Genomic DNA, 15,491 nt, shown 5'->3' on the forward strand with positions numbered 1-15,491 from the left:
AGTTTGTGGATCAAAAAGTTTAAGTTTAGTTTTTCAGACATTTAAATAGTACATTTCTTATCAGCATAGTTTAAATGACCTTCAAGCGGCACCGCGGTATGTCTGTAGATTCACATTACCAGAAACTGGGTTTCGACACTCGTGGTGGGCAGAGCACCAATAGCCTATTGTGTAGCTATCTGCTCAATTCCGAACAAACAAAAGACTTGAAAGGTTCTCGTCTCTCAGTTTAATTTCAACAGTTTTTTAGGTTTCTCTAAAAATATAATAGAACTTTAATAATGAAATGTATCTACCTTTGTCGTAAATTTTATTAAACTATTACAAATTTTTAAAGCAGAGAAAAAAACGAGTGAGTTTATTCTTACAAAAACTATTGTGACAGATTTTACACTAAAATGTAACTGCTTCACTGAATGTGAGTAGGAAAAATTCAGCATTGCCATGAAATACTAGTTACATTTTAAAACTTGAAATCAAGACTATTTGTGAAAGATCTTACTCATCACTAATAACTGATGAGTATTTTTTTAACTAGATGATCACAAGATGAAACAAAAAATGACAAGTCATCCTTTAATGTTATACCGTTGAGCTTTGTTAACACTATGTAACACAAATTTTGTTTATGGATAGTATGTGATTTTTCTTAATTGCTTATGTTGTAAAAGTACAGAAAATGGCCATTATTCTCTTCAAATTTGCTTTTGTGACCTGGATAATGAAATTTAGAAATTAACCTATTTTCTATGTAATAACGGACAAATTTGCACATTTTCATTTACATAAGGTCTGAATAAAACAATATATGAGTCAAGATTTACTTGTATTTATACTAAAGCTATACAAAAATGAGCAAAAATGTTTAGAAGTGAGTAGTTTTTCAAGATTTGCGATTGTAATATAAATCACTTTCACTATATATAGTCTCCCATCAAGTTTCTGTTATACACTCCTTGGTAGCAGCGTTCAAAGTTTAATATTTTTTGGTGGAAGCGCTCGTCTTGCTTCCCTGAGTATGCTCCCATGTTCTCCTTGAATTTATAAAGATGAGCGTCAAGGATATGGACTTTCGAAGAACATCCTGTAGCCCATTTTACCGTAGTTCTTCACCAGAGCCTCAACCAGTTCCATATAATTTTCGGCCTTGTGATTGCCCAAGAAGCCCCAAGCCACTACGACAAAGCTGCTCCAAACTTTTTTTTCCTTCCTACTGAGCTTCTTGGGGAATTCTGTGCACTCCAAGATCTTTTTTATTTCTGATCCAATAAAGACACCAGCTTTGACCTTTGCCTCAAACAGCGTAAGGAAGAAGTCCCAAAGGTACTTGAAGGTTGCAGACTCCTTATCAAGAGCTGTGAGAAATTGTTTCATAAGACCCAATTTTATGTGCAATGGAGGGAACAACACCTTCTGGAGGTTCACTAGTGACTCACACTTGACATTGTGCCTCCCGTTATGCTTGTTGTTGTAGTGTGCTGCGGTGTTCCTACTGTCCCAAAGGCAAAGATAACAGGGAAACTTGGTAAAGCCTCCGTGGAGATCCATCAGGAATGCCACCATTTTAAATCTCTGATAACATCCCAGCCATACTCGTCATACTTCAAGGCTTCTAGCAAAGTCTTGACGCTGTTGTATTCCTCTTTGAGGTGCACCGAAGGAGCCAGGGGAAGAGACAGATACTTATTCCCGTTATGGAGCAGCACAGCTTTGAGGCTTCTACAACATTTTAGAAAGTTCGAGAAAATTTTCTATCAGCTACTTAGCACTGAATCTACCTGGAAGTTTCTGGAAAATGGGTAAATTTGAAAATTTCATTATCCAGGTCACAAAAGCAAAGGTTTGAAGAGAAAAATAGATCTTTTCCATTTACTCCAGGCATAAGCAATTGGGAAATAAAACGTTCTGTCCAGGAACAAAAAAAAGTAAATTTTTTTTACATAGTATGGTTATTCGAATGAAAATCCAAGCTGTAACTGAATAAAAATGCTAGTAACTTCAGTATGTTTCTGTTTGGATGAAAGTCCTGGCTAGTAGTTTATTAATAATACTTAATTAGCCTTCATACTGACTTAGCCTACTGCTAACTAATATGTAACATACCAGGATGCTGTACTTCCCTTAACATACCGTACAGTAATTGAGCCTTTCAAATGGTAACTTTAGCTAGAACACTGGACAACCTCTACAATGAGTATTTGAAAATATATGTATGAATAAAAGTTACACCCAGTCAATTTCAAATTTTAACTCATAGCAAAGCTACATTGGGCAACAACTGTTGAGATAATTGAAAGTTTACGTAAATACGGTTGATCTCGATGTAGAATTTGTTACCTAATGTGTTTCACAGAAAAGTTTACCTCATTGAATTTCAAAGACAATTAAAGAGTATAAATGTATTTATGTGTACAAATGAAAACTGCTTCATATTTATGGTATATTTGGGAAAATTAAATGATGTATTAAAACTTGGAGAAAAAATTTTCTGGGTGTACATGGAAGAAATGATATTTCATTTCAGTTTCAAGTTTACGCAACACTTGTTTCTTAAATTTGAATGTCAAATCTTAAAGATAAGCTTTTCTGGCAACATTTTACTTAATTATATTGTTTATGAATCTTGATATCAGTGTTATAAAAGTTGTTTTAATAATACATATTTCTTCCAATTTTAAAACGTTTAAAAAAGAGGCTCAAAAATCATATTTAGACCACCTTGTATTTTCGAAATTAAAGAAACGCATACGGTTTGGAGGAGAACAGTTCAGTCAACTTACGTTGGCATCAAGTTATCTTTGTTGTATAAATTTTTGACGAAACAAAAACTCACAGTAGTTCTCGATATTTGTGTCAAAAGTGTTTAAAATGAAACTCATGTCGGTCAAAGCAAGTAACGTAATAAATTTTGGTACTTTTAACAGAAACCCAAATATATGGGAAGACCACACAAAATGTAATACAAATGAAGGATATTGGAAACTCATCTCCATTAGACTACGTATCAAGTGAAGACGGAACCCAGCGTTCATCGCCCTATTCTCAATCAACAAATCATTGCCCAGCGACTCAATCGATGTTTGTTTCACGGCCAGGTAGAGATGTGAGCTCACGTCTATGTTATTTAAAACCACAGTTTTACACTATACTTTAGAAAAACTTATTTTATTAAGGAACTATTTTTCTACATAGATTTGTCTTCAATTTTCATACTTTTTTAAACTCTCCTTCTACTTGGGGTATTTTGACCCCAAATGTCTATTAACTGCCTTGAAAACTAAAGTATAGTTAACGTATCAGAGTGTAATGTATCTACTCTGATAACTGCAAGTTTGTGACAAATTCTATGAATCTCATATGAGGTGTTAAGAATGCCATCCAGTGGCTCAGCGGTATGTCTGCGGACATACAACGCTAAATTCCGGGTTTTGATACCCGTGGTGGGCAGAGCACAGATAGCCCGTTGTGTAGCTTTGTGCTTAATTGAAAACACAAGTGTTAAGAATATTAACTTAAAAAAATCGATAATGATAAGGCTAATGTTAAAGTGACTTTTTCTGAGTATATTTTCCCCAACTTCGAAACGATTTTTTTTCCTGAAATAACTAACTTCACACAAAATATATTAAAATACGGATACCTTTCAATTTATTTCTTTCAGAGGAGGAACTCCACCCATATGCAACTCCCTATGACACTTTACCAGTCCCGCCTTCTAGCGATAACCAACACCAGCCAGGAGCATCCACTATCCGCACTCTCACAAGGAAGGAAAGAGACGTGCGAATCCATAATGTCTACAGCAAGCAGGTAAACAATAAATGTTTAAAACGTCTTTAGTCTTGGATTCAAACATTAGAGAATAAATTGCGGCATGTAGCCTATATATGTAAAAATGAATCACAAACAATATTAATATAACCGCTTTTAACTATTAGGGAAATACCGTTTCAATTTATTGTAATTAAAAAAATGTTAATGCGGCGAAACTGGATTGCAAATAAATTAAGAAATTATGCCAAAGCTTTTTTACTTTTAATACTGTTGTTTTTTCTAGTACGTAATGACTTTAAAAATTGGACTGATGGTGAGCCTTCAGTAAACTGAAACTGCCAGCAGTTTAGAATTAAAAACGTTTCGATTTTTAGTTTAGACCTAACAAATAAATTAACACAGAAACCAAAACATTGGCACCGTCTATTTATTCCAAGAGGATTCAATCCATGGACTTACGCCAATGTAATATGTTGTATATATAAGCACACACGCGCGTGCGAATATATATATATATATATATATATATATAAATTCGCACAAAAATAACTAAAATTGTACATAACCGAAACAACAATCTGAAAATACATGTTTTTAATCGAAGGCTATATTACAACCAAACCATTTAAGTTTAAATTATATTTTAAAATAAATTCTAATAAGTAACTAAATAGCACTTTGAACTATTTATCTCTCTAGCTGACTTTAAAATACAATTTATACATTTATGAAGAGATAAAACGTACTGGTGGCTCAGCGGCATGTCTCTGGACTCACACTACTAGAAACCAAAGTCCATTGTCTAGCTTTGTGCTTAATTCCAACCAAACCAGCGGTTACGCTGAGGACTTATAAGGTTAAAAAAATTGAGTTTTATTACATGCTTTGTACAGAGTACAGATAGCCTAATTTCCAAACCAGAAAAAAAAGTTATTGAAAATCATATTAGAAACCTCGGTTGTTGTTTTTTTATTGCAAACGCTACTTTTATTTTCGCTAGAGATATAGATTCTTGTTTTGACCTCATATCGTCGTGTTCATCCTTCATCTGCAGACTTATACCACTTAAGCCCAGTCTTCGATACCCGTGGTGGGCAAAGCACAGCTAACCTTTTGTATAGCTTTGTGAATAACAAACATGTTCTAATGGAATCTGAAAGTGAAATTTTATATGAATAATTTAGTTAAAACTACTAATTCGAACTCGGATGGCATTCTTGTTTTGTATTTAATTTAAAGCAAGTCAATGACAACAGATACAATTAAAAGCGAATTTATCATCTTAACATATGTATTTTCGTAGACTTTTGTATTTGACAGTAGCACCAGTCTTGAAGAAATTTGAAATGTCTAGAGGATATTTTCTGACTATTTCCTCCTACTTATTGATTGACCAAACGATTTAAGTAACAAATGCACTCTTGAAGAATTGATTCTATTGTAAGATGTATGTGTTACTTTTGTTCGGATTTTCATCTGCTTAAGAACTCTCCATAATTAGAGAAAATTGATGGTCATCGTCTTTTAAACACGTTATTTGGGTTGTTTGTTTGTCTTGTTCAGTAAAAGAAATGCACTTTTGTGCTGTTGTACATTTTTGGGACTTAGATTGACTATGCGATATATATTATGTCAAACTTTTAATATTATGAGATACTGTTCTAACCTATAGGAAATAAAAATACCTAAGATTATCACAAAGGAAGACAGAAAGAAAAAATATTTCGTTTTAGTGACCAAGTTTTGTTATTGTTGTGAAATCTTCCATGTTTTGTGATAACTGTGCTTCTGTTGTGCCCTCCTAGGATATAATTTTTTAATTTAAGTGTAATTTGGGAACATAGTTTTGCATGTGAAGAACATATGAATGAGTGACACATTCATATTTAACGGAAACTACAATTTAACAATGTACTATGATGTAAGAGAACTTTTCTCTTCGACCCAAGTTTTTGTCATTAGTTATTACTTGGGTGATTGGGTGAACCACTGCTAGTACCCAGAGCTCTTAGGCAGGAGATGCTTTAAACTTCTGCCAGTGTTTCTAAATTTGTACTGATATGTAAAAATATTCTTTTTCTGGCCACATAAGAACACCGAAACATGGCTCCAGCAATGTAATGTCTACCGTGTGTAAAATAAAACCTATCAACAAATTCTGATCAAAATTATATATGTAAAAACGGCTGGTATAGGTAGAGAAAGCACTATGTAGAGGAGCGAACAACTTTTCGACCTTCTTCGGTCATCGTCAGGTTCACATTTGGTATTTTGGTAAACCTGACGATGACTGAAGAAGGTCGAAACGTTGTTCGCTTCTCTACATAGTGCTTTCTTTATCCATACCAGCCGCTTTTACATATATAATTTTCTCTATTAGTGCGTTTTCTCGTCATTACGGAAATTCTGATCAATATTAATTTCTTCACCAAGTGCACCGAAGTTTTCCATTAGCTTTTATGTTATAACAAACTGTCACTGTTCCCCAGACAATGGATAACATGACTTTGATTACCAAAATAAATTCACGTGGATAAAAGAGCTTATTTCAACAGCTAGATATTTGCAAAGTTATGAAAAATGTGGGGTGTCACGCGTCATGCTGACATATTGTGCAACAAACCAAATGTTGGCAGATTATTTGCCCAATATACTAATTTTTAGTCAAGAAATACAGCTTCAATTGGATGTTATGTACGGTCCACCTACCCAAAGCAAATATATCATAGGAGCTATAGGAATATATGAAATGTTTGAGGCCTGTATTTGTGCATAAAGAGCTGAACAAAGCTGTAATAAGACAGAATAAATGTTACAATAAGTAATTGAAGAAGTGAAAGTTGAGGTACAGGTATTGAATTTGCCTTCGGTACGTGTCTATGGCATAGGTGCGACATAGCTATAAATGGATTTGTTTTTATTGTTCTTGTATACGACCCAATCCAACAAATTACAAGTTGTAGCAGTCATACGACACACATACAAAAAACATTGAATATGTTGAGGAATTAAGACTGTATCTCACCGAAGAGTCTTTACTAGTTGAAATAAGAAAAAAATCCAATATTTTCCAGATCAAAGGGTTGTCGCTGATATCTCTAAAACATACTTTCTTCCAGTGATACAAGCTTTAGTAACATTACACTACACCAATAATTCAACTGCTGATGTTTATAGCCAAGTAAATGTATTTTAATGTTAAATGTTATACTTAGTTTTGTAATGGATTTACTGTTGTACATTTATTTCAATACCAACGTTTGTTTCAGTTTGATGCATGTGACATATATTGTTAGATGTATATTGCTCAAGTCTCACCTATTTTATAAATTTGTAGATTCTCAAGGGTAAGAATCAACAACATGTTTTACATTGTTGCCTACTGTACTTTCGAAAAATTCGCCTTAAAGTTTATAAATCAGCACGCCGAAAGATCGCTATATATAATATTGCTGCTCTGCTACAGTCAGTAAACTATAAGCCTCGAAAGCTATAATTGTAATTAACGCTTATTAATAGGAAAACTTTACAATTTGACCAGTAACTTTCTAGATTTCGGACATTACAAACCATTCAACATCAGAGAATTAACTTCGGACGTTAGTATTTCTATGAGGACATTAGATATCTATCTTCGTCTGTAAAAAGTAAGCTTGCAAACCGCGTTAAGCCAAACAAGAACAGAGCTTGCTAGTATAACCATCAAATGAGGAATATCTGTGTATCAATATAGAAGTAATTTGTGACTCCTGGATCTAGACCATCGATAAAATAATCAGTTCCACACTACATAGAAGACTGAATATCGTTTGTTTGTAATTTTTTTGTATATAAATAATTATTTGTAACAACCGTTATTATAAATTATATTGCTTTTTGTTGTCGTTCATATATTGGAATATATTTGTGTTAAGAAAGATTATGTGTCTCAATTTTGATGGCAAATATCATACATTTAATACATATCGATATTCAATTAATTTGTAAATCCAAGTTCAAATTTCCAGTTATTTGAAATCACAATACGTAACGTACGTAACATAATAAATCAGACTCGTCTGAGATAAATTATAATACATAACAGCCTGCATCAGTCTGAACATGTATTAGTATTTACTGCAATAGACGGAACAAATATTAATCTAAGTTCTATGAATTATAGCTGAAAAGTCTCATAATAACTAAATTTCACCTACTGTAATTATGGCCTACTAGGCCCTGAGCTGAATAAGCGTTCGCATTAGCCATATAGAACCAAATTATTATCCTTCCTTGATATTTTGTTTTTCATACACTTAGAAGTCCTATTTAAATAGAACAACAATATTTTGGACGACTTTCACGAATACTCTAAAGTGCCCGAAACTCCTAAGGCGACCCCTGATCTTACCGTATTCAAAGAAGAACCAGTGTATTATGCAGACTCTCTTGATGGTTTCGAATATAATATTAACAGTCATATTTGTTATAAAACTAAAACGATATTTACATGCGATAATAAGTTGTTTCTTGTTGCTTTTTTTTTTAAATAAGAGTATAATTTCCACTTTTATGTAAAACTAAAAAAAAAAAAAGGTTTTACTTACCGTGTTTTGCTTATAGCAAAGCCACAACGGGCTATCTGCTGCGTTCACCGAGGGGAATCGAGCCCCTAATTTTAGCGTTGTAAATCCGAAGACTTTTCACTATACCAGCAAAGAACTTTACTTCCTAATAAAAATGGTTTTATTTCTTATAGTAAATTTTTTCCATAGCATCGGTTTCGCAAGGAAATTCGTGAATAATTAATACTAAAGTTTTTTTTTGTGTTTTTTTTAATCTGGTTATTATTAAGCGTAAAGCTACACAAGGAGATATATTTGTGACGTATCCACCACAGATATTAAAACCTGGTTCTTAGCGTTACAGTCCTTCAAACTTTTCGCTGAGTCACAATATTAAAGAACTTACTTTTGTGATATACTGGAATGTGTTTCAACGTGTTTATTCACAATGTATTGTTTTCGTATACAGTTTATATATGTTAGCCCCTCAGTGGCACAGGACCATGTTTGTGAACTTACAACGCTAGAAACCAAGTTTCGATACCCGTAGTAGGCAAAACACAGATACCTCTCTGTGCAGCATTGCGCCCAACTTCAAAGAAATAAAACATCCAGATTAAATACGTTTTTATGTACTCTATTATTGTGGTCAAACAGGTATATCTCTGATGTCGATCATTACTCACGTTTATGGCACTTATTATACATGTGCATATTATACGTTGATATATGTTAAAATATATTATACTGTATTTACAATCGTGAAATATCTATAAAACAACTCTGCTCTCCTGAATCGATTATCCATTGCTAATTCTGTCAGTCTTTAGATTTTTAAAGTAGTTTTTTTCCCAAGATGGAAATCACATGCACACGTTGATTGAGCTGTTTGGTTTGTACACTAAGTTCGTGCGTTTCTGAAATATTAATTTAGTCAAATAAGTATTTGGTATTCTACAATAAATATTCTGTCGAATTACTAACAAGCACCATTCATACAAGATGGGTAACAGTAAACTTAATCCCATAATGCATCATTTGTTGACCACTTTACTATTCTCTTTGCTTTAATTTTCATTAATTATTGCCTCGTAATTAAATCACTTTGTCACAAAAAATACATTAGGTGCAATGTTATCGTAATCAATAAACATTTATTTTGTGGCTACTGATATAATTACTGAAAGCTCTGACAAAATTTTTAAGTATTTTAGTTAATAGTTAAAATGTATCAAAAATATTAGGTTGTCAGAAATAAATGCCGTTTTTTAACTGCGAAGTTTGGAAGAGTATAAACCAGTGTTGTAAAACACGCTTTAATCAAAGTAAGCATCATTTGCTTCAACACACTTTTGCTAACGTGTAACGATGCCCCTGTTGAAGAAATCAGTTTCTATGGTCAATAAACTCCCCGAAAGCTTCTTCTGCAGCTGCCTGGTTTTAAAAGCGTTTATTGTTCAAAAACTTGTCAAAATGCTTGAAAAAAATGAAAATCCGTAAGGAAAAGGTCTGAGAAATAAGATGGATGAGACAAAACCTCGATTCTCAATTTGTTCAATTTGCGGAGCGTCATCCATGACAGGTCTCATAACGCCGATTTTGTTGATCTTTCCAATCGCACTCAGGCAATGGTTGATTTGCTTAGACCTAGCTTTTCTGCAAGCTCACGTACTGTTGTGTGAGGGTCTGTCTCAGCTGCGTCCCTTAATGTGTTTTCATCTGAGGATGGCTTCTTTCCACGACTTTCGTGGTCTTCAAGACTTTAATTTCCATGTCGAAAATTTGAAACCAACACCGAATTGTACGTTTAGTAACAGATCCATGGCCGAGCCCCCCAGTGGCTCAGCGGTATGTCTGCAGACTTATAACCCAAAAAACCGGATTACGATACCAGTGGTGGGCAAAGCACAGATAACCCATTATGTAGCATTGTGCTTAATTCAAGACAACAGATACCGAAACTATACAGAACATCGACTAGACATTCGGCATCTCTTCGTCCAACTTTGAAATCAGAGAGGAAAATCAGACGAAAGTCCTTGTCTTTGCTGCTTTGTGGGATGCAAAACTTACTCTGAGTAGAGTTGAAACAGCAGATAATTTAAACACCTAGTAGGCGAAAAACGGTAGATTAAACCAACGATCCACAGATAAGTTACTCAATATTCAACTTCTAAATGCCATTGTGAGAATTCCGACATTTATTTCTGGACAATCTAATATTCATGAGATTAGAGTAAATTGAGTCAGACGACAAAAGATTTTTCTAACCTTAAAAAAAAAGTTTTAATGTTCATGTTTCAATTAATTACCATTTCTTTCAGGATGACTCAGCGAGAGCGGCCTTATGAATCACCAGTGATAACTACTGCTCCAAGCCCTTTCGGTATCACCAAACAGTGGAATCAATAAATTACATTACAATTCTGTGATTTTAGATTTAAAAACATAACCGTTTTTAAACAAAAATTCACAAACCTGTATTATTTACAATACATAAGAAATATTTATTGCTAGTCTAAACCAAAATCTCAAATCAAAAATGAAAAATTAAAACCTAACAGTTTTTTTAAAAATGTATCAAGTAAGATGCGAGTACAGTGAATATTTTTTTCAATCACATACGTAACTTTACTATAATTTTCTTACGTCACTTTTAATATGGGGAAAATCTTTTTTTGAAACAAATAAGAACCTTTTTAAATAACAGCAGGGAATCACTTATTTCAACATTAAAAAGGTATCTCTAAAGATCAAATTTCTTTTGTAACCTAATTGTAATACAATGAAATGTGAGGATTTTTGTTTTATAAAATGAAAGTGCAAATTGTATCCACAAACTCCAAAATAAAAAAATACAATGTTAACATACCAATTTTCTTTTCAATATTGTAGAAATATAACTTAACGCATCAATGTTTTAACTATTTAAAAGTTAGCCGGTACTGTCAAAATTTAAGTATCGGCAAGTTTTATTTTTTAAATCTGACATTATTATGTAAAACTCGCAATATATGTATTACATTTGGCTGCTATGAGAAAAATCCAATACTCTAACTGGCTCCATTACGTATACTTTTTTAAATTTCTATATTAAATTTTATGCAAATAAAGTGCAACAAGATCAAACAACCTATTTCTTTTAAGTAAAGTTTTCTGTCTTGCATCAATCTATGTAATAGGCTTACGAAATAGTTAATATTTAATGTATGGATGGTGTTAGTGCACTAGAATCAGAATTGAAGGGTCGCAAAATCGAAACTTGGTGCCAAAAATACTTGTCCTTTCAGCCATAGGAGCATATAATGTTATGAGCAATTTCACTATTCATTAGTAAACTGGAAAAACAGTTGGCAGTGGGTGCTGCTTATTGTCTTCCCTTTAGTTAGCAGTTCAAAATAAGGGATGGCATCACACAACTTTAATTGCATGACCATGAATAAATAAACCACTTTGAATGGTTTGTTTAGACATTTCTTCATAGTTACACATGCATTATCCCTAGCTTGTGTGAAATAACAGACTAGAGTAACTGTATCTAGTCTATACCACACACTAGCAACTCTTGGGCTATTCTTATCTTGCTGAATAGTTAAAATTTGACCGGATTCTTATAGTGAACAAGTGACTACAAAGTGTGTAGTGCATTTTTTTGGCAAAGGGACACGAATTCTCTCATTAAATAAGTTAAACAGTGCATATGCACAAGTAAAATATTAAAAGCAAACATATAATGCAGAATTGTTGCACAAAAATAGGCTTATCAAAAACGGGGCACAGTCCTAAAAACCTTTTTTAAAACTGTCCTATTTTTAATAAAGCTTAATTACTGTATAACAATTCAATAAATGTTCCTCTTCAGTATTTTTAACCCTCAAATTCACTTTCCAAGCAAAGTAACTACTAGTTCGAGGCCTTGTCATCTCAATGTCTCTATCAATGCAACACACTTTTTACAATTCTGATTTGTTTTCTTTACTTTTTTCCCCATATAAAACAAAAGACTGGGATTATTTTTTGTTGCTTATGATTTTCACTACATGGGTGAATATTCCTGATTAAGAAAAAAAATTATATTTAAACATGAAACTTGAGATATTTATGAATTTATACAATATTCGATTAAAAACTTTATAAAACTTGTTGTAAGACTCATTCTCATTCACGTGCTGATTGGATGTTGAAAATAATTTTATCTATAAAATAAGAAGGCTTCAAAATATCATGTTATTTCTATGAATTCCCCTCAGAATTCGTTATTACTGTATTTATGGCAGGACTACAAAGATTACTTGCCGCCTGTCCCTAATTCTGAACTACTAATCAGACAGCTAGTACTGCCCTACCACACATGCTTATGGATTTACTATTATTTTTATATTTCACCCACAGTTTAAAATGGAGAAAAAAGAAAATATTTTGTGGTGTCAAACTGATTAGAGCCTCACTCACTACCTCAAAGATCCAGAGTTCCATTTCAAGTTCAATTAGAACTCGCCATTAGTGGATTGATTATTACTAAAATGTGCAATCATATCAAGATATTTATTTAAACTTAACACTTAATCTAATAAAGTCATATTCTGTATAAAAGATATACATTTTGGTTATAGCTTTACATTATGGTGAGCAATATTCTAATTATATATTATATGTACATAATAATGTAAATAATCATAAAAACACCTATGATAGTCGTACAGAAATCACAACCATTAACATCACCAAAGTGATGTATTTATTTAAGACAGAATATTATCTCACAAAATAACATAAGAACAGCATACCAATTTGTCAGTCAAGGTTATCCACGTAAACCTACCCATGCTTGTGTCGCTGCTTCATGCAAAACTGCACAATGCTTACCTGCACTAGCCACCTTTAATTTTGAACTGATAGACCCTAACCATTAGGCCACACCCGATTCCTGACATCCTGAGGATCTATGGTATTACATTTATTTTAACTTTTGTTTTCTCATATATTTTATATCCTATAATTTTCATATTATTCTGCATTACTGTCAAATCATCTTCTCTGAAAAGATGGGCTTTTACAGAGAGACTGGTATTGAAGGGTCTTGTATCTCTACTGTATTATTGGGTTCTAAAATTTGTCAGTCTTTCAATTTCTCCAGTTTGTGGAGAACTCCAATATATGGGATAAACAAGAACAAATAAGTAACTAATTAATAATTAATTAGAATAACACATAGACTACTAACCATGACAACAAATTACTGAGTACTAATTACATAAATTAAACCACCTGTTTCATTTTATCTCTTTTTCAACTCAAGCCTGTTTTCTTCTATAACTTCACTTATGAAATTCCTAAACTATTATTCCCCACCCAAAATGTTTTTTATATTTAATTTTCAAAAATCAATGTATAGTTCTATGTTAAATTTAGATTAAATACAATTTTATTAGCTTTGAAAACAGGTTTTCTCCTTACAGAAGTGTTTAAAATCGAAAGGAAAACCCAGTTTGCAAATTGACAAACTGGATAATGGTTTCTAACTGAAAGTGCACTAACATGTCCACAATTATATATGCTTGTTTTTAGTTGGTTTTCTAAGGACTTTATCATTCCAAAATAGAAATCTAAATATATTTTCATTAAACTCTCATCCTTTCTTCTTACAGCATACCTATGTATTCACTTCAGTTACTAAAACAATATAAGGACAGTATTGATATTACACGGTATTACACATGTAGATATTGGACCTGTTTTTATGGATTTAATTAAAATAAGTGAATAAACTATGTACCTAGGAAATGGTATGCAAGTTGATATATTTTTAGTAATTAAGTATTTTGTGGGAAAGCTAACTAACATATAATACTAACAAAATAAATTTTCTTTCACTTATAAAAAAAAATGAAAACATTTCTATCTGTAACACAAGAAACCTAATAATTCAAAATAATGTTCTGAAATTACTAGTTTATTAATTTTGGTCACAAAAACTTAAAATTCAGCATTAAATGCTTTGTATTACATTTTAAAACTTATTTTGTTAGTAAGCATGTGATTTATTATTATATGTTTTGTTGTATTGCCTGAAACTACACTTTTTACAGCAATTAAACTTTTAACTGTAATATTTTGTTTTTATTTTTACTCATTCAACTGCTCTCTGATAATCTAAAGCTCAGTATTTTGCAAGATTCAACTCAACAATTAGCTCCAAAAACACAAGTCTCACTCAATACAAAACGCAATACCAGTTTATGTATTTTTAAAAGAAACTAACATACAATTGTTGCATTTTTGAACATTTATACACTGATGAAGGTATACATTTATACACTAGTTTTACTTATACTCACAAATGAAAATGAAACAACACGTACAACACATTATCAATAACTTGCTTGACTTCAACTCAAACTGAAGCTTTTAGGTAGATTATATAAACATGTGAAAAAGTACACAAAGGTTATTACATAGAAATGTCAGATGTTCAAACATCTTCTGAATAAATCACAAGACTTAAAAATGATAACATAATAAAATGAAAATCCTGATGTTAAAAAGCAGTGTAGTTACTTCCACCAATCATACTTCTCGTACCTCCACCTATGAAAAAAAGAAGTCAGGAATGATTAAAATATTTTGTGCTTCTTTTCACTATCTCAATTAAAAGGCCTAAGAATTAAGATATAAACAAATACACATCCACAATATGGAACCAACCAATTACAGATGTCTTCAAGCATTCTTTTATATAACTGTTTCATATAACTTTACAAATAAAACCTATTAAAACATTAAGAACATCTGTTATGCCAGAGCTTATTACTGAGGCTAACCTTACGTCATATTTCTTTCATAAAGATAAAAACTGCTCTTTTATTCTTTTAAACTTAATATAAAATTCTTACCTCCAAACCTTCCCATGCCACTGCCACCACCACCTGGGCCCATCTGACTACCCATACCTCCACCAAATCTACCTTTACTTCCATACCTTCCTCCAGGACTAGAACCTCCAAATCCTCCATAACCCATCTGGTTACCCATACCACCACCACCAAAAGCTTGACCTCCTCCCATGCCACCCATAACATTGTTGCCAAAGCCACCAGGACCACCTCCCATTGGTTCAGGAGTTGAATTTAAAAATAGCTCTATGTAACGGTGTTCTAAAGAGAAAATATATAA

At 32.5% G+C, this 15,491-nt stretch overlaps 2 protein-coding genes across 9 annotated transcripts in view; one reads left to right on the plus strand and one right to left on the minus strand.

The window, feature by feature from the left end:
- The window catches only part of LOC143233991 (cell adhesion molecule Dscam1-like), an 84,448-nt gene extending 72,514 nt beyond the window's left edge, over window positions 1–11,934 (plus strand). The window contains exons 17-19 of one of the 2 annotated variants that reach the window (XM_076470961.1): window positions 2,925–3,103; window positions 3,662–3,810; window positions 10,643–11,934. In XM_076470961.1, the coding sequence (XP_076327076.1) occupies window positions 2,925–3,103; window positions 3,662–3,810; window positions 10,643–10,730 (416 nt within the window). In that variant the 3' untranslated portion in view covers window positions 10,731–11,934. The remainder of the gene's footprint in view (window positions 1–2,924; window positions 3,104–3,661; window positions 3,811–10,642) is intronic. The other variant, XM_076470962.1, reaches the window with a different exon arrangement.
- The window catches only part of LOC143233993 (heterogeneous nuclear ribonucleoprotein F-like), a 40,353-nt gene continuing 35,441 nt past the window's right edge, over window positions 10,580–15,491 (minus strand). For 6 of the 7 annotated variants that reach the window (XM_076470966.1, XM_076470968.1, XM_076470963.1 and 3 more), the window contains 2 exons: window positions 15,212–15,472; window positions 10,580–14,906 (listed from right to left, as the gene is read on the minus strand). In XM_076470966.1, the coding sequence (XP_076327081.1) occupies window positions 14,857–14,906; window positions 15,212–15,472 (311 nt within the window). In that variant the 3' untranslated portion in view covers window positions 10,580–14,856. The remainder of the gene's footprint in view (window positions 14,907–15,211; window positions 15,473–15,491) is intronic. The other variant, XM_076470967.1, reaches the window with a different exon arrangement.

Source organism: Tachypleus tridentatus, chromosome 12 (genome assembly GCF_004210375.1).
Source record: "Tachypleus tridentatus isolate NWPU-2018 chromosome 12, ASM421037v1, whole genome shotgun sequence".
Taxonomy (NCBI): Eukaryota; Metazoa; Arthropoda; class Merostomata; order Xiphosura; family Limulidae; genus Tachypleus; species Tachypleus tridentatus.